This window comes from Eumetopias jubatus, unplaced genomic scaffold, assembly GCF_037043125.1.
Source record: "Eumetopias jubatus isolate StellerSeaLion01/CBP00866 unplaced genomic scaffold, mEumJub1_p1.0 scaffold_3, whole genome shotgun sequence".
Lineage (NCBI taxonomy): Eukaryota > Metazoa > Chordata > Mammalia > Carnivora > Otariidae > Eumetopias > Eumetopias jubatus.
In genome coordinates this window covers 157,860,751-157,888,217 of record NW_028274809.1, presented here as the reverse complement: position 1 = coordinate 157,888,217, position 27,467 = coordinate 157,860,751, and the positions used below count along the sequence as shown (strand labels likewise).

The 27,467-nt window shown below is 35.9% G+C and overlaps 1 protein-coding gene across 2 annotated transcripts in view; it reads left to right on the top strand.

Annotated features, from left to right (window-relative positions):
* Positions 1–27,467, top strand: part of KLHL1 (kelch like family member 1) — a 378,567-nt gene that overhangs the window by 193,277 nt on the left and 157,823 nt on the right. For both annotated transcript variants that reach the window (XM_028106018.1, XM_028106011.1), the window contains one exon: positions 22,713–22,925. In XM_028106018.1, coding sequence (XP_027961819.1) covers positions 22,713–22,925 — 213 coding nt within the window. The remainder of the gene's footprint in view (positions 1–22,712; positions 22,926–27,467) is intronic.

Sequence of the window (27,467 nt, the reverse complement as noted above, 5' to 3'; positions counted from 1 at the left end):
AATTCACTTAATATATTGTTCAGCCTTTATTTGCCAATGGAAACAAAGATAATATAAACCAACATCCCCTATACCTTTGGAAATTGATGTTTAAATCAGCTAGTGTAATGAATATGCATTGCTTTTGGTCATTGTGTAATTAAACAAGTTATACTTGTTGAAAGATGTAATAACTCATATATTGTATATAATATATATTTCATTTTGTCAACAAAGAATTGTTTTTTATTTTACTGAAAGTTTTTTCACATTTTTCTCAAATTCTTCCCATACTAAATTTAGGGAATAAATAAACTATGTAATTTTTATACTTTTGACTGAAATATTGAATCAGATCATAGAAAGAAAGGATAACTGCCCAAGGAACAAATTCTTATGTCAACTCTTCTCATACACCATTTCTTCACCATATTCAGACTTAAATGACAATACTAATAACTGATAATTACACTTTACTCTACAACTTCTCATTCTGCTGACTCTCTGAAAATGTTTCTCAATGTTTTTCCTTGGCTACTCTCACCATTCCCCTGCCCTTCACTCCTAGGGTTCTAGTCTTTTTTCTCCTCCCTTAATAATCTATATGTACTCAGTACTTCCATGACCTATGCCTTCAATAATTATTCACAAAACACAACTCAGATGGAGACCTCACTTCTTATTCTGAAATCCCTTCAAAATTTTCCCCATCTCCATTTTGCTTTATTATTATCTAACCTGCATCCTGCTATTATAATCGTTCTATATAAAAAGCTGGGAATTCTATGAATTGGTTTTCCATTCCCTTCAGTATAAAGCCCCAACTCCTTTCAAGGCCCTTAAACACTCTTTAACGGTCTCTATTTCATTAAATCAGTATGTTTCTGGTTATATCCACTTTCTTCATCCTCTCCAATTTTTCCCAGAGAATCTGTATTATCTACATTGCAACTTTCTTGCAACATTGTTAATTGTACACACTGGAAAATTGTCCATTTCTACCCATGACTTTCAAATGTCTAACCAAGCATTAATGTAAGTGGATCAACTATTCAGAATTATTTGAAACTAAGAGTAAAATTTACATATAAACACAAAATATTTTTAGTATTTTATATGAATTAAGTATTTCCAGGGATTTTTTTTAAGAATACAATTACTGTGTAAATAGAAGAAATAATGTAAATATCTTCTGTTGAGAACATTACCATAGGTGTTTGCCATTTTGAAAGCTTGCAACACAAGTGTCAACACTGCTTGTGGTATTTTAATTGCCAATATAGCAGACTTACTTGTAGCATCATGAATCTATTTAAAGGATACACTTATTTAATACTTCAAAAGGTCAATTTTTTAAAATATTTTTAAAAGAAGAGTAATCAGGTAAATATTCAAAATTATGTTATTGATCATTGCCCACAAATGTTAGACATCAATGGCCTACACTGCCAAACCAGTCAACTGTTTTATTTGTTTGTTTGCTTGCTTAATGAGGCAAAGATGACACCAAAGCTTTGTGAAGAAATATATGCTAGAGTTTGCAAAGATAATTTATACTTCTGAGATTTAAGGGAAAGTTCAAAAGTAGTATTATGAATGTGAAAATAAATGTTTAAATTCGAACGATAAACTCCTTTCTTTTAGAATAGGACAGATTATTTAAAAATGTGGTAATATGGTCATTTTCTTGTCCACTGAGAAAGCTTACTAATATAACCTAAAATCTAAATGAAATATATAGGGGCACCTGGGTGGCTCAGTCATTAAGCATCTGCCTTCGGCTCGGGTCATGAAGCCAGGGTCCTCGGATGGAGCCTCGCATTGGGCTCCCTTCTCAGCAGGAGGCTTGCTTCTTCCTCTCTCACTCCCCTGCTTGTGTTCCCTCTCTCACTGTCTCTCTCTCTCTGTCAAATAAATAAATAAAATCTTTTAAAAAATAAATAAATTATATGTATATATATACGTGTGTGTATATATATATATATATGTGTATATATATATATATATATATAGTCCACCAAGAGTTATACTATTTTAGGTAGACCTAATAAGATGGAGTAAGATGTCCAAAGTATATGTAACAACTACAATCAAATGAATTTTCATTGCAAATGAAGAAAGTATCATTTATGAAAATCAGGATAGAAATTTTGCCTCTTTTGTTAGCATTCTATTGCAGTACCAAGAGAATGAATGAATAAAAATGGAACCATATTTTAGAAGGGTTTTGTATCCAAGATTAAGGCTATAAAATTATAACTTGAAGGTTACAATTTTTTCTCATTATTAAAAAATACTAATTCCAGGAAATTTAGAAAAGCTAAAACTAAGCAAAAATAATAAAAAGAAACCACTCAAAATATCATCACTATAAGATGATTACTTTTAAGTGTTTCATTGTAGCCCTATTTTCCTGCATATTAATTTAATTAATTAAATTGATCATACATGATTAATTTGGTCTTGAAGGGGCAATAAAAACATGAAGATTTTTTCTCACAAATGTCCCTGTCAATCACTCTGTGAGTCCCTTATTTCTTAACCCACTGAATAAAATAAAAAACAGGCACCATGGCTCTCATGATGATTTTTAGCTAATAAAAGTTCCTCCAGGAATCTTGAGTCACAGAAATAGCCTCATTTCTGTAACTAAACTGTCCAGTCTTGTCAAATACATATTAGGTGAGTCCTGTGGAACCTTGGTGACTGCTTAATAAGTGGTAGTTCTCACGGGATGTTAAGAAGGAAAGAAAACATGTAGTGTATTTACCTATTAAAAATTCACTATTTGAAGCCAGTTTGCTGATCAAATTCTTATGCCAGTTATTTTAGTTCTTTGGGAGATTTTGGTACACAGGGTTAATCTGGAGGCATTAATGAATTAGTATGGCAATGAAGTTAAATGATCTTCTGGGTTGCTGTGATAGTGTAAATTTGTAAAACTTGGAGTTAACTTATTGCAGTGTTCTACTCCCAACAATTTATCAGTGATTATTTTGGCAAAGAGATAGCTAGCATTTGATTAAGAACATGGACTTTGCAAGGAGACTGCCTGCATTTTGTTGTTGTTGTTAAAGATTTTATTTATTTATTTGAGAGAGACAGTGTGTGCAGGAGGAAAGCAGAGCAGAAGGAGGGGCAGAGAGAGAAAATCCCAAGCAGACTCCACATTGATGGAGCCCCATGTGGGGCTTGATCCCATGACCCTGAGATCATGACCTGAACTGAAACCAAGACTTGGAGCTTAGCTGCCGAGCCACCCAGGAGCCCTGGATTTTTAATATAGGCACTTTAGGAAACTGTTTAAGGCAAGAAATCTTATTGTGACTCACTTTTCTCACCTACTAAAGGGAGTCATTATACTAGTTACCTCACCAAGTTGAGTACTAAATAATATATTCAATATCTTAAAAATATAAAGTATGAAATCCTAAGTTCATCATAGTTACAACCATCTCAAATGACATGGAGTTTTTTTTTTTTTAAAGATTTTATTTATTTATTTGAGAGAGAATGAGAGATAGAGAGCACGAGAGGGAAGAGGGTCAGAGGGAGAAGCAGACTCCCTGCTGGGCAGGGAGCCCGATGTGGGACCTGATCCCGGGACTCCAGGATCATGACCTGAGCCGAAGGTAGTCTCTTAACCAACTGAGCCACCCAGGCGCCCGACATGGAGTTTAATCAGCAAGATTCTGAGAATTTTATGGGCTAGGCCAATTGAAATCAAAGGCTTATTACTTTTTAACATAGAGTCCTGTCACAGAGTGAATAACCAATAAATGCTTTTAAGTAACTGATAGAGAGAAATCACCATATTCAATTTTCAATATTAATAACTACAAATGGTACCTAACCAGTTCCAGCATTTGGCCAATTTAGAACATAAACTGAAGAAAGATCACCCCCAAGTTACAGTGCATGGTGCTCTCCTTCAAAGGCGATTTTATTTTATTTCTTTTTTTAAAAGAGTTTATTTATTCATAAGAGACAGAGAGAGAGAGAGAGGGGCAGAGGGAGAAGCAGGCTCCCCACTGAGCAGGGAGCCCGATGTGGGACTTGATCCCAGGACCCTGAGATCATGACCTGAGCCGAAGGCAGATGCTTAACCATCTGAGCCACGTAGGCACCCCACAGGCGATTTTAAAAACTAAGTTAAAAATTAAAGGTTAGTGATTAAAATTTATGAAAATCAAATAGCACTGCCACATTACCAACATTGTTACTGCAAGTAAACACATTATCTGCACACCACACTCGAAAAAATCAATCTCTAAATTATATTCACATTCTGTGGCATTAAGCAAGATTTTTGCTTGGAGACTTCTGATGAACAATAAACAAACTTGAAACTGAACCAACCCAGACGATTGTTTTTATGTGTTTTATGTGCTTTAGTGGTAGGGAACAAATTGAATTTACTCAACATAGGAAGAATGTAAGAAAAATCATTTTAATTGTTCTCTCAATTTCTTTTTCTGGATAACCATGAGATAGTCGGTTTTCTTTTTTCTAGTTATTTTAGTAAGACATTCCATTATTGCAGAAACTGCACAATAGCTCTGAGAGCTATCACAAAGAACAGATGAACTATAAACTATTGGTGGGAAATCTCTCCATGCCCAAATTAAAGAAATTGTATTATGATAATTGATACAAATTCAAAATAGCTTAGCAGCATTTTATTTAAACCATACCGAGAGACAACACCGACTTAGAGATTAAGTGTGAATCCTGAATCCAGAATGAAAACCCTGTAAAGCCCTTCTCAACCACAAGCTGTGTAAATTTAGAATATTTTATTCTCTGTGCTTGAGTGTCCCCAAAAAGCAAATGTGGATGGCCAAAGAGGTTTCTACTTTTTAGAGCCATTGTGAGAATAATATGTGTAAACTGTGAGTTACCTAATTATCATATGGAGTTCTGTCCTCATATAGTACCAGGACCAATAAGAATATGATGCACGGAAAATGATCTGAATTCAGTGTAGAGAGTTTTGCAATAGTCGCCGTCAGCTCCTTCAACTGGTAGAAAGTTCCTTTTGATGAGGGGAATGAGGAATGTTGGATACTTATCAGGATATTGAAGAAAGGTTTGCACAATAGGAATCTAGCTGAAATACATCTACGTTTCTTCTAATATTCAGATTCTATTAGTCTCAAGGTGAGAATCTTCATAATGATCATTTCAGCTCTGCCTAATAATACCCTGGTTGAGACTCATAAAATTTAAATGAGGTAACTTTGTAAGGGATTCTTCTACTTTCACATTTCTCGACTTCAGCAAAGTTTCAACCTCTAACCTTAATGAATTTTTCTCATGAAACAATGCATATAAAATTATTTTCATAAATCTTTTATAGAGGTTTTTTTAGTGTTCACCTTAAAAGTAAAAAATCTCTGTTTTACATATTAATATAAAACCGTATAGCAGTTACATTTCTTTTATAAAAACTAAACAAAACATGGCATTTCCTGATAATTTCCAGCATGTCTCTTTAAATATATAAGGCATAACGTAAACATTCTATTATTTTCAAGTTTTTAATTAAATTCCAGTTAGTTAACATACAGTGTAATATCAGTTTCAGGTGTACAATATAGTGATTCAGCACTTCTATACAACACTGGTGCTCATCACAGAAAGTAGTAAGCATTCCTTTAAACATGCATTAAAAATGTAAGAAATAGTATCATGATCTTTGATACAAGCCCACCAGCGTTCAGTTGAATATTTTAATCTGTATTTTCTTTAATACTGTGTTTCTCAGATTATAAGTACTCTTTCCATTTTATTTCTCTGTTGGTCAGTGTACTTTCCATTTTTATTTACTCTCCATCCTTTGGAATTCTACAGGCGTCCAGTAATAAAATCTCAGAACTAATGTACAAAGATGCATTTTATTTATTTATTTATTTATTCACTTTTAAAGATTTTATTTATTTATTAGAGAGAGAGAGCGCACAATCGGGGGTAGGGAGAGGAACAAGCAGACTCAGCACTGAGAGCGGGACTCTCTGTGGGCCCAATCCCACAATCCCAAGACCACAACCTTAGCTGAAATCAAGAGTCGTATGTGCAACCACCTGAGCCACCCAGGCACTCCCAAAGATTCATTTTGAAATACTGACAAGTTTGTTTTTTGAAGTTTTGGTTAAAATTATCACTATCACTCTTATGTGAAACATTTTGTTTTTGTTTTTTTTTAATGATCTCATTTGTTTCTGTTTTCTACTTACCCTCATTTGAGGTCTCTCCTTATGATTGTATTCAGTTTCTCCCCAGCAGGCTCCTCCCTCTACTTTGCAAGAGGCTCAAACAAGCATTGATTCTAAAAAAAATACATGTTAAACACCCAAGCTGTTCCAGGTTTGAGATAATTATCAAAGATTTAGTCAAGTAGATGGGTCTTATCTTTAAAAAAAAAAAAGTGTATTGTAAAACCAGGGTATCGAATTCTCACTTTCTAGCACTATCATTCTCTCCACATAGTGTTCTGGTTCTGCCAGCACTAAATTCAGTATTAGGCCTTTAAATTCTTACCGTGAAGCTTCTACACCCGCCACTTGGCTGAAAAGTGCTCTTTAAGGACACTAATTGCAAATCTGTGGATTTGTTCTGTTTTCTTTCTTTTTTTTTTTAAGATTTTATTTAATTATTTGAGTGAGAGCGAGAGAGAGCATGAGCGGGGGGAGGGGCAGAGGGAGAGGGAGAAGCAGTCTCCCTGATGAGCAAGGAGCCCTACTCTGGGCTCAATCCCAGGACCCCAAGATCATGACCTGAGCCGAAGGCAGATGCTTAACCAACTGAGCTCCCAGGCGCCCCAGGTTTGTTCTGTTTTCATTCTCCTTCAACTTTCAATATTTTTCAGTGTATTGATTCAGCTGGCTTTAAAATTTTCTTTTGCTTGTTTTCTCTGTTTCATGAATATCTTCTTTTCTTCCCTTTTCCTTAAATCAGTCATGTTGGCCAAACTATAAAAGGTCTTCGACTGTCTACCAATTGTAATGACTCCAGGTCCTGCCTGTCCAAAACTTACCTCTTCATGAACTTCTATTTCTAGCTTCCTGCTCTATAGTTCCCATATATTATGCCTTATTATTTCAAAAGCAATGAGTCTTGTAAAAACCCTTTGTACTTTAACAGATGTTAAGTTTTTCTTGAACATCTTCATTCCTGCCAAAAGTATCATTGATGTATTTGGCTACCAGACTGCGAACTGATGTCCACATTTAGGTTGGCATTCAGCCTCTTGCACCTAATTCCACTCTGCTCACTCTACTTTGTTTTCTTTCACTCTCCCCAAATATGCCATCTGTTTATCCTTGACAAGGATTGTCATTGTTCTCCAAGCATAACATACATATTTCTGTCTTTTAAATTTTTTGTAACTTTTCTATAACTCTTCATTATATGTTTAATTTATTGGCCAACTCATTCATGGAAATTTATCTACCTACCCTAGTCCTTGATAATATAATCCCATCCCAAACAAAGTTAAGTACAAAGGGGACTGGTTTAAAGATACCTGATTCTAGGTTTAAATTAACCACTAATCTAGGTATGTATCCTTGGATAAATCTCCTAATTTCTATGAGCCTCATGACTTATGCACATAAAGAAGACCAAATAAGATAATATGAGTAAAGTGCCTGTCACAGTAAAATAAATATTAGGTACATTAATGTTATTATATTGCCCCTGACATTTTTCAAATGGTGCATTTTTTCATTTATTTCTGTCTTCACAATTCGGCATTAAAATATGACACCAAAAACATCATAATATGAAATAACTTAAGCAGTTTCCCTATGTAATAATACTCTGTAAATGTCATTTCCATTCTAGTCACCTGTTTGCATACACAGTGTCTTGTAACAGCACTGTAGCTGGTCTTACACACTCCTCGCTGGCTGACTTAAGGCCCTTGATCTGTAACAGAACTAATTTACTTTCTTTGAGATTTGCAGATCACTGGCCTTGGGGAATAAAGGACCAGAATGTTCCTAGGCCACAGAGGCCAGCATGTCTGTTTGAAGTCCCTTTAGCTTTCTGATTAGCCCAGCAGTCTTTTAGCAAAGTGTTTTTCTTTTTTAAGGTTACACAAATGACTTTACTGACCTCCCTTTGTGCATCTGTAGACCTTGCCCCTCTTTGCAGAAAGAACAGACTTCTCTTGCACAACCCCTGGGTACCAAGGAATCAGATCTTCTTGCACAACCCTCCCCCACCCCCACCCCAGGTACCAAGGAACTAGAACTTCTTGCACAACCTCCAAGCACTGAAATAACCCTATAGCTGACATCATTGAGTCTGCACTTAATCAAGTAATGTCACAGACCACTGCTCTCCTCTACGTGATTAAACCCCTTTAAAAATCTCTGGGCCACTCAGAAACCTGGGTAGTTGGCCTTTGGACAAGAACCTACCTTCTCCCCAGTTGGCCAGCCTCCTGAATAAAGCTCATATACCTTTCCAATCAAAACCTGTCCCTGGAGTATTGGCCTTTCTAGCAATGGGCAGCTGAACTTGGGTTTCAGTAACTGTCTGACAAATACATTTTGTGAGTTTCTGGTTTGTGTTTATGGTGATATTTGGATTACTGCTTAATTACTTCACTTCAAAGAGAAAAGATCTTTGTTTTCCCTAGAAAACAGAATCCAGCACAAAACTAATGGGGCAAGGTTTTACTAGGATATACAATCTCAGGGTTGCAAAATTGAGGAGAAAAGGGAAAGAGGGAAAGCAAATATCAGTCCATGTATGACTTATACCATCTCTATCTCTTCATACAAAGTAGCCATCTAAGTATACTTTCCACAGCTTTTTATGGAAAGATTTCATCACTGTCCTGGCTAGCACAGGGATTCCATGCCAACCCTTTTCTAAACTAGGACTGAATTCTTTTCCTTTTCATAAATGCATTTGTAAGGAAGCCCCGAAGCCATATGCATGAGTTGAGGAATAGGCATGCATTTATTAGTGCCTTTTAGACCTCCTCGAGCCTGGTTTAAGTTCAACACTTCCATTGGAAAATTACACTCTCCAATGGATGGTTTCTATGATTACTTCTCACTACCATCCAGTGGACTTAATAACACCAAAACAATTTTCATAATCCCTGGATATTCCATGGTTAAATCCTCGGTCATTACTTGAGCCCAATAGTGTTCAAGAGTTGTTTTTTCAAACAGAGAACAATTCTTGATTGCAGTGGGTGGTCTTGCTACAGGCCTTTAGAAGTTGGAACCATGATTTTATCACTGAGACTTGACAGACTCTCTTCCCAACATTGTTATCCACCATGGCTACTTCCAGAACTAACTGAATGACTGGTCAGATGGTACAAATGGAGGGAAGCTTACACAGTAACTGGGACATGCATACTCTAGCCCCATTAGAAACATATAGCCAACCAACATATAGATTTGAGTCATATTCCCATGTGCTTTAAAAAATTCAGAGGAACCTAACAAATGTGCTTCATTTTCAGTGGTTAGATGTGGACAAGGACAATGACTTGCTATCTAGAGAAGGTCTCCTGCTATACTCCAGACTATAAGATTCTTGAAAAATCCACAGATGCAGCAGATCCTTGAAAACTCATAGGATTTAGCCCTAGCAATCTGGCATACATGAGTCTTGCTAGGTTATCCAAAATATTTGCCACTTCTTCGTCACCGAATCCGATTAGTATGATGATATCAATAGGGTGGCTACCTGTGATGCTCTATGAATGTCAGGACAGTCAAGGTTTTTGTAGACCCTATTATGACAAAAAATAATTATACCAAAAGTTCTGTGATTATAAAAATGTACTGCCACCTTTGTGGTGTAAAGAGAATATTCTTTTGTTCTTTGCTGATAATGAGAATTGAGAAGAAAGCATTTCTCTAGTCAGTAGCTGGATAATAATGCTCCTGGCAACTAGGAGGGTTGTCCCATACCTGGGAGCACTACCTAAGTCTGGCTCCATACGTGAGGGGATGCACTCTTCCTCTTTCCAATCCTTCCTGAGTTTGGCTTGTGTTTATTTTTTCTGGCCAACTCTAGACACTCTTCAGAGATGGGTCACAAAGTACAAATTTTGTAATTTTGGTATTTCTGCATATGACTTCAGTTCTCTGCTATTGGCATTTAAAATTAGCATTGCACAATATAAGGATGGATAGAAAAATTCATACTAGTGGTTTAAAATTTTATTTTATTTAGAATGAAATTAAATAACAAATAAAAAGCACCAAAGACAAATAAAAAGTGAGACTGTAGAAGAAAAGAAAAAGCTTTGTATGTACTTTTTATAGCATTTTTTCATGCTCCTTGAAAAAGAGGCTCTGCATTCATTTTGCATTGTGCCTCACAGATCATGTAGCCAGGCCTGCCTCCAGGAGATTCTGGTACATTCAAAGAGTTGAGAACCACTGCTCTAACACATCAGGGAATTAATGAGAGCGGTCTGCCAGCTGTTAGCATATCTTAGTTACACATTTATATCTCAGAAGATACTCACAGAGAAGGTCTATAGAACCACACTGAGACAAAACTGCATTTTCATGCAGCTTCTATTGGCCCCACTATACCCAGAAAGCCATTATGGCATTTCAATGTTACCACAAACCTCTTATCAAACAGTCCACCAAGGTATTCAGTTTCCTTTTCTCAGTGCTCATTGATCTGTCAAAGGCTGCAGATCCACTGAGGGAAGGATCAGAGGGAAATTTCTTGTATACACCTGTGGTGGTTTACTTCTCAAGGGTTCTCATTCTTTCCCTTAAGTTAATAGATTCTGAATCTGTGAACCTATACTGATCTAGAAATTGTACGAACTAGAATTTGTCATTTCAGTAGCTAATATCCACTATCTAATCCCCAGCTATCAAGTTTTCTTCCTCTTCAAAGGAAGAAACACCCTGAGGAAAAGCCCATCAGTTTCACCCCAACATACTTGAAGATCAATTCCACGGATTCTCAGGGATCTAGGAAATCTATATGACACGCAGGCCTCCCTGCTCTTTATTTTTATTATATGTGTCTTGCTTCTGATGATTAACTGCTTCCATCTAGATTCTTCCATTCTAGAATATCAATATTTCCAGTGATATTCAACTCCAAGAAGATGACAGCACCTCCATGTCTAACTCCGGACTTCTCCACATAATGGTGCCCCCTTCAGCATCCTTTTTTGGGCCCTTCCAAGAAGCATAAAATGAAGAGATTTTCAGTTCTTTTAAATAATCCATTTTATTTTATTTTTTAAGTATTTTTATTTATTTTTGCGAGAGAGAGAGAGAGAGAACAAGCACAGGGAAGCAGCAGAGGGAGAGGAAGAAGCAGGCTCCCCGATGAGCAAGGAGCCCTATGTGAAGACTCGATCCAGGACCCTGAGATCATGTCCTGAGCCGAAGGCAGGCGCTTAACCGACTGAGCCACCCAGGCATCCCTAAATAATCCATTTTAATATTTCCACCTCCTTCTGACTTCTGTTGTCTTCCTCAATAATATGTTAATAAAGTTCTAGCATCTCCAACTCATTTACTGTAGGGCATAATCACCTACAGACTTCAGGGTCGCATCCACGTTCACTATTAAACTCTTAGCCAGTATACTGAATCCCAGATAATGAGTGAGTGGCTAACATAAATAAATGTTCTTCATTCCTACATTCCTCCATCCTGGCCAATATTTTTTTACCTATTATTTAGTGTCTTTATTTTATTTTGATTCCCTCTAGATGCCATGTAGTAGGACACCAGCCTTAAATACTTAAAACTCTTAATCCTATGACTACTCTTACAATAGGTCTTATAATAACATCCCAAGGCAGGCAGAAAGGGAAAAGTGAGGTAGAGCGGCTGGTGGGAGTGAGATCAGGCAGGGCCTTATGGTAGTGTTAAGTTCTCCACACATGATCCCACAAGATCCCACTTGCCCTTCTTCGACAAACACTGTTAAAATGTCCTGTTAAAATTATATATATATATATGTAATGTATTTTATATAAAAAGTTATATAGTTTTCTATCAAGCATTTTTAGATAAAAGACCACATGATTTTATCCACTTGATATGCCCTAAAGCTCTTAATACACAATGGTAAATTTAAATCTTTGCTGTGACTTTCCTGTTACCACAAATTAAAAATATTTGCAACATGGGGCGCCTGGGTGGCTCAGTCGTTAAGTGTCTGCCTTCGACTCAGGTCATGATCCCGAGGTCGTGGGATCAAGCCCCACATCGGGCTCCCTGCTCAGCGGGAAGCCTGCTTCTCCCTCTCCCGCTCCCCCTGCTTGTGTTCCCTCTCTCGCTGTGTCTCCCTCTCTCTCTGTCAAATAAATAAATAAAATCTTAAAAAAATATTTGCAACATATTACAAGTTTAGAGCTATGTGTAATGCTTTTGGTTGAAGTACCATCTATCCATATTATCACTCACCGTCTAGTAATTTTTATGGGATTCCACTAAAATTCAGGGTGGAAGAATGTAGGAATGAAGAAAATTTATTTATGTTAGCCACTCACTCATTATCTGGGACTCATGGTAGTACTTTACTGCATCTTATTTATAAAATATAATAATATTCCATGGAATATGTTTGGCATCAACTTTCGTATTTAAGGCATTATATGTAAACATACATGTTGTAATGTAGTTAATGGTTCTTTTATTTGCTGAGAGATAATGGCATGCACTAAATTATTTGGCAAACTGGAGGAAAACTTATTATACATTTATATAACTACTAAGGGGATTATTCTCTTTATTCCAATTATTTTACACAAAGTATACTCTCACTCATTTCCATTTTACAGTTTTCATGGGAAGAATTTTTATAGCTTGCTTTTGATTTTTACTTGATTTTTTTGACAATGATTACAATTATGTCCGCTGTTTAAAAATTTTAAAATAGGTTAAATATAAGAGAATATACTGTGCTGTGATTTTTAATGTGGGTTGTAAGCAGCTAGTAAATTAGCCTACCCCAGAAGGGAAATAGTCTAAATCCTTTTATTAAGCAATAAATGAATGCAAAATTATAATTAAAATTTTACATGCTTCTGTAGAGACCATTTAGACCTTAAGATTGCAAAATTGTAATGTATTCTTTGATGCAGAGTGCTAATGCTGTTTTTAACTGCAAACTAATCAATGTGGTTATATAAGCAACTTCCATACTCACTCTTTCCTTTTTTTCTGCACATACTTTTTACCCCAACTGCTTGGCTATTTTAGATTATGCATATACCAGGCTTTCTTGATGAATCATTTATGCTTACAAACATAAGAACAAAAGACTATATAAATACAGGTTGACAAAACAATCCTTTTGGTCTGGAAAAAATTTATTTTTCTATTAAGATAAGGGATAAGCTTTCTTTCAATTTTCTGTAAGCACAAAATGAGCACTACCTGATAAAATATACATTTTTATGCACCAAAGAAGATTCTTACAGTCAATTTTCTGCAAGATGTCTTTGCAAGGAAAACAGACATATTATCGTGTGTTAAAATTCTGTTTTTCTAGCAAAGTTCTAGAGGACCATTATTTTTATGTTTTTCTGGGGCATTGTAACTCATTTAAGAAAAAGTTTATATGATCAAGTGTCCTGGACACTTGGCTGCAGTGAAAAGAAACAGCTCTGAATACTTAGGTATGCTATTGCTTCCTGATTTAATTGGCAATGATACCATTTCTCCCTGGGCTGGCACAAATATGTGCTTCTCATAAAGATTGTGCAGAGATTTTCACGTTCCTCCTAACTTTTCCATCTGCTGCCATTCTCAATGATTTCTATAAGACACCTAAAAGAAACTAAGCAAATATTGATGAAGAGCAATTTATGAAGAAGGGGGGGCAGAGAGGTTTGGGCTCCATCAAGGTGTAAATGTTCCTAATATTAAATTATAAAAATCAATACTACTACTCTAATAATTTATGCATGCATAGTGTTACACAGTTTGCAAAGCAATTCATATGTTTGGGAATGGTTAGTTACTTTTCTGTTAAACCAAAAAAATGGAAGCAGAACTGTTTAGCTGACTGGGCTGTGTTTTTGGTACTGAAGTTTATAAATGATTTGTATGTGCTCCCTTCTTCCCTCTTCTGCGTGTTAGTAGATAACATATATTGCCTATTTATGTTTTCAAACAGTATATTTCCAGTATCAAAAGTAGACCAAATTATTACAAGTGTTAAAGAATCCCATGAAAATAATTGTTTAGTTTGCATAACATTGTAAAGTTTAGGAATTATTTCCTTCTAAGCTCAATGTGCTCATAAGCAAATCAGAAAAGTTTTCCAGACTAGGAGTTGTTACAAAACCCATATTCAAAGTGAAGAGATAATATGTTGGAATAATGAAGTGCCTTTACCTGGGAAATCCTGACCAGAGAGTATTGGAATGGGATGTTTCTCCAGTCCTTCTTACTGAAGAATTATTGCTCTTTCCACTATAATTTCTAAGTTATTTTACCACTTTAGCAACATTTTGTTGGAAAAGGCAAAGTCATAATATATGAGTCATAGACTCATACATTTTTAAGGAACTTAAAAATAACAGAATTATCTTTTGTTCCATACAATAATCTTGAAAGATGACCATCAGAAATAATTTCTGAGACTGGACACAGTTTTGGAATTTTTATAAAATGCTTCATTTGAACACTGATACTCTAATATTTTTTTGGGGGGAAAGAGTTGCTACCAATGAAGTAACCACACTTAATAAATGAAAAATAACTAATAAAGGAAACTGGCAACTGTTTACTTTAGTCTGACAGATTTGGATCTTGATCATTTTCCTGTAGCTAAAGAAAACTCAGAAGATATGTGTATATATATATATACCAAAACATGTGTGGCCATTATAATATACTGTTATTATTAAGAAAGTATCTGATACATAACTCAAATACCTAAAGAATTCTATTCCATAGTCATTTCCTAAGCACTGACAAAACTGACAAGAAAAACACTGTTATATACATTGACAACTCTTTGAACATTTCTTTTCCTTGTTTTATTATCTAAATAATAGTAATTATATATGTTTGTTATATATACACACCTATACAAAAACATATATATGATTGAAATTCAATTTTTATACAGTGATTGCTTAATATTTGTTTTTCCTGCATTTATTTGGAAAATGTCCTTGGAATAGATTAGAAAGTTGTATGTAAATAAGCAACCCAAAGTCTGTAAGAATATTTTTTATTTTTGTTTTATTTGTTCTCATTGCCAAAGGAATAAAGAAAAGAATGTAGGTATTTCAGGGGAAATTCAGCAAAGATTGTATCTTTTACTGTAGCATCGTCTTCTGGTTTTGAAGATCAATATCCTTTAGAGAGATTAAAGAATGATAGTTCTTTAGCCTTTAAAAGGCATGATAGAAGAGAGAAAAAATAAAACCCTCAATATTCAAATAGCTGATCAATGGAATAAAAAAATAGATTTGCCTTGGAATTAATGTAAGAAAATTATAAGAAGGCAAATTTTACTTCAGAATGAGGGTAATTTTCTGACGGTTATTCAGCATTGATACGGGCTTTCTTATAGGGTGATGGGTTTCCCATCATTGAAAATACTCCCTGGGTAAGCAGTGCACAGAAAAGTATATGGAGTATACATTAAACTAAGTAACTTCAAAGATTCCAATTTGAGATTATATGAGGTCATAGAAATTCCTGTTTTTAAAAAGCCTGGTAGAGAATGATATGAGATTTAGACCATATGCCAGCAACATTTCTTTGGTGCTCTGTGAATCTATGATTCCATGAGAAACATTTCCTTGTTTGGGGAATTGCTATTCCAGAGAGGAGAGGTGAGTATCTCCTCATTCAAACTCCAACTTGGCCTCCTGTATTCCACTTTCATTCTTATACCTTTGACTTCATTAAATCCCCCATTTTTTTCTCTCTCCTCACAAAATGCGTATATTTCTCTTATAACATCATATTTTCCTTCTCATTAGAAAGTACGTCTCTTAGGAGCCAGAACTTTCCTTTTTTTAGTCTCGGTATTCTTTGGTCTGACAAATATAGTAGGCAGTTAAAAAAATACTCAAAGTTTTGTTGACTAAATAATCAGTAAAGAAAAGAGGGAAGACAAAGAAATGTGATTATAGACAATATATCTAACAATAGGAGGCTGAAGTGAAGGATAGGCTCAGATGCAGAATAGTAATGGCTAATGCCTCTGTCACACTTGCTGGGTGTCAGATCCTTCTCTAAGAACAGTAAATTTAATTTAATCTTCACACTTAATCTTCACAACAGTGCTTTACAGTAGATACTATTTTTATCCCATTTATAGACAAAGAATCCAACATCTTCATCACACAACCAGTGCATAGCAGGGTTGGGATCTAAATCCTGACCAGCTCTCCGAGTCAGTAGTAATATGTTGACTCTCCATAATCACCATGCCACATCGTGGAACTCCAATGTATCAAGAAAGAGGTGGAAACAGGTTCAGGGGAACACTTAAGAATCAGAGTGCATACATGTTGCAGAGATCAAAGTAAGACATTAAATCTAAAGTAGATGAACAAAGGAGAACCAGAAGGGGAACCTAACCAAAGGATAGGTAGTCCAGGTAATGTAATAGGACAAGAGACTGAATTCCTAATCGCAGACTTACTTTGACTATGTATGAGCCCCTCCAGTCTCTACATTCTCATCTATAAAATAACAAGATGTGACTCTCCTAAAGAGTGTCTGTTCCCTTTGAACTCTAAGGTAGTATTCAAGAGTTCAGAAAGAAACTTTAACACAGGTATTAAAAATTAAATATTCCGACGAAGCAAATAATCAAAAGCCCAGGGAAACTGGTTTTAACCTGAAAATGTTAGTCTTGACACCGATATATCAGTATAGCAACTTTAAGTAAAGCAACTTTTGTAGCTGATACAAGAAGCCCTTGATAACTGGAAGAGGTGTCTCTCCCCACCCTGTACTTTTAGAAATTTTAAATTCTAGAGGCATAGGAATGTATATGAATATGAATATATATAGGAGTAGATAGATAGATAGATAGATAGATAGATAGATAGATAGATAGATCCGGGTCTTAACACTAGACCGTGTTTTCCTGTCCCTGACACTCCTTTGGATCATTGGAAATGTATGATTTCTTAAAGGCATCATTCTATAAAATAAAGAGCCTAGAAAGAAATTATAATTTAAAAAATTGGGACTAGGGGCACCTGGGTCGCTCAGACAGTTAAGCGTCTGCCTTTGGCTCAATTCATGACCCCAGGGTCCTGGGATTGAACCCCGCGAGAGGCTCCCAGCTCAGCAGGGAGCCTGCTTCTCCCTCTCCTCCCAGCTTGTGCTCTCTCTCCCTATCTCTGTCTCTGTCTCTCTCTCTCAAATAAGTAAATAAAATTTTTTATTTTATTATTTATTTTTTTAAAGATTTTATTTATCTGACAGAAAGACACACAACAAGAGAGGGAATACAAGCAGGGGGAGCAGGAGAGGGAGAAGCAGGCTTCCTGGGAGCCCGATGTGGGGCTCGATCCCAGGACCCTGGGATCATGACCTGAGCCAAAGGCAGATGCTTAATGACTGAGCCACCCAGGCGCCCCAAAATCTTTTTGTTTTTTAAATAAAAGATTGGGACTAATTATCATACTTTCTTAGGTTTATGTGCGAGTTTTTAACATAACTATATATATATATTTTTACTTTCTCTTATGATATTTATTATTTTTCTGGGGCTGCAATAACAAGGTATTAAGATCTAAGTAGCTTAAAACAACAGAAATTTATTTTCTTATAGTTCTGGAGGCTAAAATTCTGAAATCAAGATGTGAGCAGAGCCATGCTCTCTCTGGTGGTTCTAGGGAAGAATCCTTTCTTGCCTTTTCCAACTTCTGGTGGTTCCTAACAATCCTTGGCACTCCTTGGCTCGTGGCAGCATGATTTTTTATCTTTACTTTCACGCCGACTTCTTCCCTCTGTCACCTCTGTCTTCACATGGTGTTCTAATCACTGTGTGTCTGTTTCTGTCTTTTAGCACACCAATAATTAGATTAGGGCCCACTCTAATCCAGTATGGCCTTAATTTAGCTTCACTAATTACATCTGCAATGACCCTATTTCTAAATAAGGTCACATTATGAGGTGCCAAGTGGATGAGAAGTTTTGGGAGACACTACTCAATCTGGTACATGATGTAACTTCTGCTTCAGAAGTTGAGATACGCATTTTTCAGTCTTGTCCTTGACAATAGTAGAATCATGCATATATCAGAAACTCAAAAATTTCCTTGCAAAGTATGCAAAAGAATCATAGTTTTATAATTCAGACTTTACACCCAAAATTTTCATTTTCATACTTATATAATAAGCTTCAATCAGAGGATGTAGGGCAATTCTCAGGCTTATGTTTCAGTTTTCCACTTATTTGATATTATGGGCCTCCTAAGAATACATCTTTCTAACCAATAACATTTTAGATGGGCAATTAAATGAATTCCATAGCCTCTGGTGATTTGGAATCAAACCAGAGATTCTGTGGTGGTCTGGCAAAGGATCAACCTTCCCAACATAATGTTGAAAGCAGTGATCAGGAGGTTCTTCCAACTGACCTCCGGTCACGAAGTGCAAGATGGTGAAATATAGATTTTCATTCAGTAGACAATCATAGCAAAGCAGTTTCTTTGAGTTAACCATATAGTGTATAACGTATTGTATCTGTAGTAGCTGTTAATGAAGTAAACACTGTTGAAGTTTATGTTTGAACATTAATGAAATATTTTACTACAATCTAATACCCATATTTTAAAGTAAATCAATAACTAAAATATGATAATTGAATGGATTCACTTATATTCTGGTTGTAGAAAAATGAATTTCTACTGGAATTTTAAATTATTGATATGTTACCAATAATAAGAGGAAGATAATAATATAATTAAGGGAGAAAAATTAATATTAGAAAATGTTTATGTCAAATTCAGGAAATAATTAAATAACAATGGGTAAGAAAATTCTGCTTAGAAAATAAAATTGTGAATTTTTTATAGCTAGCAAAATTGTTTAAAGTATTATGAAGTAGGAAAGATAGATTGTAGAATTTAGTCTTGTAATTAATAAGGGTTGCTTGTGACTTAGGTAGTGGCAACTTAAGTTCAGTGCTAAAATTTCCTTTATAATAAATAGTTCAATCTATGTACAAAAGATATATGTATAGATATATTCCCATTTAATGGAGAGACTGTCAAAGTTGTAGAATAAATTTATTTCACTATATGGTCTAAATTACCCTTTCAGTATTATTTCTCACAATTTTTCTGTGCTCATTCTTAATCAAATTGACACACCAAATATGGCACTTTATACTATATTACCTGCTATTATGTTTTTGTTTATATGCTTTCCCCTGGTCGTAATACTACATCTTTCCATTTCCCATTTTCTAATCTACCCTCCTACCTAATATTCTAGGTCCATTTGAAAAACCTGCTTTTCCAGAGTTGACAAGTCATTTCCTAAGCACTGCACATTTTATAGGTGTCCAATGTGTGGTAAGCTTTTTGATGCAAATCCATTTTGCTCTCCTGGCTACAATTATCCAGGACCATATGTTAGGTGTTCAGGAAATCTATATAGAATAAATTATTGAATAAATTAAAGTTATTGTACAAAAGGTAAATAGGCCAAAGAATTTTGATGCCTCTCACCACTTGGTCTTCTCACACGAGGAGTTAGCTGAGGTGCACAAACAATGTTAAGGAAACTAGTGTGAATTTATATTTTTTCTTTAGTGAATCAAACATAATGAAATTAAAACAATTTCCAGAAGCTAGATTGCAAAAAACAAGAAAATATTAGGCAGGGTATCATGAAAAGGAGACTTGATGGAAAAAACAAACAAACAAAGAGCAAAGTGAACTTTAGAACTCCAAAATACATAAAGTTCATAATAACATAATATATGGGACAGTATGAGAGATCCAGTAATATCTGATACTAGCCCCTAATGTCCAGTTTATTTATAACAGTTTTTACAAACCACATGACTTATTCCCAAACATGTAGTATGGTTTGCAAGGATATAAAATTATAGGAATATGCTCTAAATCAGATTCAGGGATAAAAGAAAAAAAATAAAATCTGCTGTAGTGATATTAAATGAAACTATTATTGGAGTTGTTTGAAGAAGAAATCAAACTATAGAAGGCTATACCCTTCCTAACAGATAGATTTCAATTTTTTTAACTCTAAGCTTTCTAGAGGCCAAATAAAAAGAGAAATCTGATCAATTTCATAATTTACAACATCCATGATAAAAGCAAACCAATTTACTCAAGAGAAGTGCAATTATTCTTGCTACTAAAACCTGCAAGAAATTTCTCCCAAAGGTTGTCATAAAGAGGCCACTGTAAAATATAACGAAATATGCCTTAAACAATATCTTTGATAGACACCACTAAGAGTTTCATAGACCTGCTTTTTTTTATGGTACCCCATACTATATACTGAAGGTTTAGCACTACAATTCTGTGTGTGGTTTAATAGAGGCATAGATTTTTCAGTAACTGGAAAAAAGGATGGACAAAAAATGTTTCAAAGATTCTTCAAAAACATCTTTATCCTACTAGAGTCCTTTAGAGAAGCTTGGTGGTCCCACATCTCAGAACACTCAGTTGGTTAACTCACTAAATAGATATTGGACATCTATAATTTACATAGTACTTGTATTAGGCACAGAGGAAATACAGGGGACAAAAATTTCCAGGAAATCAGCTATTCTGCAATGTCAACCAAATGTAAATAAATAGGACAAATGACCGGAATGAAAGTATAAGTTGACATTGTTTTGTGACAGCTGAAGGCACCTCAAACCTTGGATTCAGTTCCAAGGATATACTCAAAAGGTGGGTCAGGTCTCTTCTAGAAAATAGGTTCAGATCTGCTCTGACATACAGATTAACAGGCACGGGCTGCATCTTCTACTTAACATGAACATAGTAGCATAGTCATAATGCCTTTGGGGAAGAGATCTAGTTCCATCTGTTTCAGGTTTTTTCCTACAATAGGCATGTATTGGGATTTCTACCACACCTGTGCCTTGAAAACTATGATCTGAGAAACCTCACTTCTATCTTCTCTGGAACTGAGACATGGGGTGGGAGGGGAAGTGGAACAAAAGAGGGAGTCACTCAGATCTCTGTCTTCTTTAACCATATATCTGCCACTAAAGCTTCTCTGCTAGCATATAAGGTTCTCGACAAGTCATTTTAAAATTGTGTTTGAAAACCACCACACTGCTGTGCACTATTTCCAAAATTTTATTTTTCTCCCCAAAGATCACCAACACATCTATTCAATAACGAGGTACTGTTCACCTGCTGTGTTCCAGGATCGAGATATGCAAGCTAATTGTCAAGGTATTTGTCTCAAGGAGCTTAAAGTTTGTGATAAGACCCCTAACGGCGGGGCGCCTGGGTGGCTCAGTCGTTAGACGTCTGCCTTCAGCTCAGGTCATGATCCCAGGGTCCTGGGATCGAGCCCCGCATCGGGCTCTCCGCTCAGCGGGAAAGCCTGCTTCTCCCTCTCCATTCCCCCTGCTTGTGTTCCCTCTCTCGCTGTGCCTCTCTCTGTCAAATAAATAAATAAATCTTAAAAAAAAAAAGACCCCTAAGGGCACTGAAGATTAGGCCACAGTTTGGTAACTGCTGTCTCAGAGATATAAATACCATGCACTGTGCACGCATGGTGGATGGGGGAGCCAGATCCAATGTGAGTGCACAGAGGGCTCGAGAGTTCCATATGAACTGAGTCTTGGAAAATGGCAGAAATTAGGAAAACAAAGTGCATAAAAGTCATTTGAAGCAATAGATGAGTGTGAGGGGGGACATGTCAAACAGGATGGCAAATTGAAAGACTAAGTAATGGTGACTAGAACACAAGAAATGTTAAGAAGTGTAGTCTTCAACTCAGGAAGAGGTCAGATCATAAAGAATTAGTGTATTTAACCAAGAGATTAGAACCAAAAGACAAAAGGAGACCAAACTAAACCAAGCAAAACTTTAGAGGAATGCCATGAAATTTAAGTTGTAGAACTATCATTCTAGCATGATTATAGAGGATACAGTAAAGCGGCTAAGAATAGATAGAGTCAGGCAGAGTAATTAGAAGGTTATGGCAGCAATCTGGAAGAAAATAAATGGGAATCTAAATTAAGCCAAAGAAATTGTCATGAGAGGAGGGAGGTAGGAGAGATAATAAAAGGGTGGAACATACGTCCTTTTGTGACTTCTAGGCCTTATCTGTCCTGTTTTTTCCTTCTAAATAAACAATGATGCATCTTATAGTGTTACTTACTTCCTATGTAATTTCATTCCCACTTTCTGATTTTATGTATATGTAGTCAAGCTTTAAAAAATTTGAATGCTATTCTCTTCATAGTCACCAAATCTTACACAGCAGTCCACTTGAAACTTGAACATTTAATCACTTAGTACATTCTGCCTGCATCACAAAGCTCAACAGTATAATCCTCCGGTTATTATAAGATCCGTGGTGTCTCTGATACATTTACACTTCAATTACAATTACAATGCTTTCATTTTAACAGCTTCTAGTTTCTGAAGGATTAAGTCTCAAGGATTATGTTATAATGAGAACAAAGGTTATTGACGACTTTTCTTATTTCTTTCTGAGATGCTTTCCCAGCAAAATCAAAGTGAAGCCAAATTTATGCCAAGATGTTTTCTCCCTGCAGGAAAACATAATGGAAGTTATGAGAAATCAAGAGTTTTTACTGCTTCCAGCTGAGGAGCTCCATAAACTCCTGGCCAGCGATGATGTAAATGTTCCTGATGAAGAAACCATCTTCCATGCATTAATGATGTGGGTCAAGTATGACATGCAGAGGCGATGCAATGACTTGAGTATGCTTCTTGCCTTTATAAGATTGCCACTGCTTCCACCACAGGTAATTGCATGTGTTGCTGTGTTAACTGCTACTCTGTACTGAAAGATCCTATATTAAAAGTAACATCAAAATGTAAATAAAAAAATAATAATAATTTAAAATAAAAAAATAATAATACCCATAGAGCATTTAGTAAAACAGTAATGTTCAATTAATACATATTTGCACATGCACACACACTTGAAAGTAGAAAGTCCCTAAGTTTTATGCCTCTCCATTACAATTTTCTTTTTTTTTTAAGGTTTTATTTATTTGACAGAAAGAGAGTTCACAACACGGGGAGCAGCAGGAAGAGGGAGAAGCGGGCTCCCTGCTGAGCAAGGAGCCCCATGGGACTCGATCCCAGGACCCTGGGATCATGACCTGAGCCGAAGGCAGCCGCTTAACTGACTGAGCCACCCAGGCACCCCTCCATTACCATTTTCTTACAATTATTTAATTCTTTAAAAAAAGTGACATCACAACCCATTCTTTCTTCTTCCCCCATTTATTCTCACATTTTTCTTTTTTAGTTTTAACCCAATACTCTTTTTAGGAAAATTTGGTGATGGAAAATGATGGGTGATGGGTCTGAAGTTCATCTCTACAACATATTGACTATTAGAATGTCACTTAATTTCTCTGATATCCAATTTCTTCATCTATAAAATAAAATTATACTACCACACAAAAGTTTTGTGAGGATCAGATTAGACAAATCGTGTAGAGCACTTAATCCCAATATAGTACCTAGAAGATTTTTAAAATGTTGCAATTAATTCCCTGCTTCCCTATTTTAGAGATCAATTGATCTATCTATCTATCTATCTATCTATCTATCTATCTATCTATCTACTTCTATCTTCCTATCTTATGATGCTATAATATGATCACTCTCTAATGAAAACACATCCTTGGATTATATTTTAAGATCCAATACATAGGATTTCAAACCTCAATAAACAGACAAGACATATTACTGAATCATACACAGTTATGAAGTAACAGCGTTTAGCAGTTGGAATTATGGAATCTTTATAATTGGAGCTAAGGAGAATCCAGACACCAAGTGAACCAACTGCCTCATTTTACTGATGAGTTATCTAGGACAGGTGAACTGGTAAAAACAAGTTCATTCAGCTTATAAGAGTAAGAGTAACTATTTTTCTCTGATTTAGAGTCTTATGTCTTTAAGTTATGATGTTGCAAAAATATCTATGCACAGCAATGTTACTCTGGGGTTTCTGACTTCTAAGGCTATCCAGAAATAAGCCTGAAGGTAGCTCTTACCTCTGAAATGGTAGATAAAATTGTGTGTATACATTTTGTTTGGGGGATGTGAGGGGCCTATAACATTCACCTGATTCTTCATTTGGCTCCATACTACCATCAACACATTCAGTAATCCATATATTACTAAGAATGTAAGATAGGGAATTAGGACTTTGGGAAAGAATGACAGATAAGCACATAAGTAAAGTGAGAATTATGGTCATATTTTAAGGCAATAAGTTAAAAAAAAACACTGTACCAAAATTGGGAAAATAAATGAAGCTTTATAAATAAAGGAATAATTGTGTTTAATTTGGCTGCTAAAATGAATAAAGCAGTAAAAACAGAGGAGAAGAATTTATGGAAGTCCTGCCTAAGCAAATTATATGAGCTTATCTTAACACTAAGATCTTTAAAAGGAAGAGAAATGCATTTAGGTAACTAAACAAAGAATAAATTGTGAATCCAAGCACTGGATTTTTCTGAATCTTTCATCCTAGGTTATGATGCCAGATATCCTTAGAGCCTGGGGATCTTCTCCCAGGATAGAAATGGCCAATGAACACTGCTGGCCAAAAATAAGTAGATGGCCTTAACTGTTGATAGATGCTGTGGCAATTGGTACCTTAGACCACTGCCCACCCATTCCAACTGTTAGTTGAAATGTGGGGAGCTTTGGGTTTTCCACACAAAGTATCATGTCATCTGCGAAGAGTGAGAGTTTGACTTCTTCTTTGCCAATCTGAATGCCTTTTATTTCTTTTTGTTGTCTGATTGTTGAGGCTAGGACTTCACCCCAAAATTGCTAGAACTCATAGGGTAATTCAGCAACGTGGTGGGATACAAAATCAATGCACAGAAATCAGTTGCATTTCTATACACTAACAATGTGACTAAAGAAAGAGAAATTAAGGAATCAATCCCATTTACAATTGCACCAAAACCCATAAGATACCTAAGAATAAACCTAACCAGAGGTAAAGGATCTGTACTCTAGAAACTACAGAACATTTATGAAAGAAATTGAAGAAGACACAAAGAGATGGAAAAACATCCAATGCTCATGGATTGGAAGAATAAACATTGTTAAAATGTGTATGCTGCCCAGAGCAATCTACACATTCAGTGCAATCCCTATCAAAATAACATCGACATTTTTCACAGAGCTGGAACAAACAATCCTAAAATTTGTATGGAACCAGAAAAGATCCTAAATAGCCAGGGGAATGTTGAAAAAGTAAACCAAAGCTGGGGACATCACGATGCCTGACTTCCAGCTCTATTACAAAGCTGTGATCCTCAAGACAGCATGGTACAAAACAGACATATAGATCAATGGAACAGAATAGAGAGCCCAGAAATGGACCCTCAACCCTATGGTCAACTAGTCTTTGACAAAGCAGGAAACTATATCCAATGGAAAAAAGACAGTCTCTTCAATAAATGGTGCTGGAATAATTGGACAGCCACATGTACAAGAATAAAATTGAACCATTTCTTACACCATACACAAAGATAAACTCAAAATGGATGAAAGACCTTAATGTGAGACAGGATTCCATCAAAATCCTAGAGGAAACACAAGCAATGACCTCTGTGACCTCGGCTGCAGCAATTTCTTGCAAGACACATCTCTAAAGTTGAGGGAAACACAAGCAAAAATGAACTATTGGGACTTCATCAAGATACCGCATGGCAAAGGAAACAGTTGACAAAACTAAAAGGCAACCTACAGAATGGGAGAAGATATTTGCAAATGACAACAGATAAAGGGCTGGTATCCAAGATCTTATAAAGATAAAGTTCTTTGATAAAGAACTTATCAAACTCAACACCGAAAGAACAAATAATCCAGGTAAGAAATTGGCAGAAGACATAAACAGACACTTCTCCAAAGAAGACATACAAATGGCCAACAGACACATGAAAAAATGTTCCACATCACTAACCATCAGGGAAATACAAATCAAAACCACAATGAGATACCACTTTACACCACTTAGAAAGGCTAAAATCGGGGTGCCTGGGTGGCTCAGTCATTAAGTGTCTGCCTTTGTCTCAGGTCATGATCCAGGGTCCTGGGATCGAGTCCCACATTGGGCTCCCTGCTCAGCAGGAGGCCTGCTTCTCCCTCTCCCACTCCCCCTGCTTGTGTTCCCTCTCTCACTGTGTCTCTCTGTATCAAATAAATAAATAAAATCTTAAAAAAAAAAAGAATGGCTAAAATTGACAAGACAGAGAACAACAAATGTTGGTGAGGATTGGAGAAAGGGGAACCCTCTTGCACTGTTGGTGGAAATGCAAGCTGGTATAGCCACTCTGGAAAACAAGAAGTTAAAAATAGAGCTACCCTATGACCTAGCAATTGCACTACTGGGTCTTTACCCCAAAAATCCAGATGTATTGAAAAGAAGGGGCACTTGCACCCCAATTTTCATAACAGCAATGTCCATTATAGCCAAACTGTGGAAGGAGCTGAGATGTCCTTCAACAGATGAATGGATAAAGCAGATGTGGTTTATATATACAATGGAGTATTACTCAGCCATCAGAAAGGATGAATACCTACCATTTACATCCCCATGGATGGACCTGGAGGGTATTATACTAAATGAAATAAGTCAGTAAGAGAATGACAATTATCATATGGTTTCATTCATACGTGGAATGTAAGAAATAGTCCAGAGGATCATAAGGAAAGGGAGGGAAAACTGAATGGGAAGAAATCAGAGAGAGAGATAAACCATGGAAGACTCTTGACTCTGGGAAACAAATTGAGGGTTATGGAAAGGGTGGCAGGATGGGATAACTGAGTGATGGGCATTAAGGAGGGCACATGATGTGATGAGCACTGGGTGTTATACGCAACTAATGAATAATTGAACACTACCCCCAAAACTAATGATGTATTATATATTGGCTAATTGAATTAACAAAAAAAAAAAAAGAAAGAAAGAAAGAAAAGGAAATGCGGAGAGCTTGAAGTTAAACCAGTGTCAAAAATGATCATGGATATAAAAAAATCATAAATACTAGGACACATAACTGAAGAGGCCAAGAATGTGACCAGGGCTCAATATTTTCACGATATGCCTTTCTTTCATACACTCTTCCCCCATCTTCTGTCATCAAAAATGGGAGATGCTTTCACCTGTACATCCATCTGTGCTATTCCATCAGAACAGACATGTACATCCTATTGACTTGTTACTAAGGCTACACATTACAAACGGAGTTTTAATTCTTATTGGCTCAGCTGCTTCATCTTACTTAGTGAAACAATATTAACAT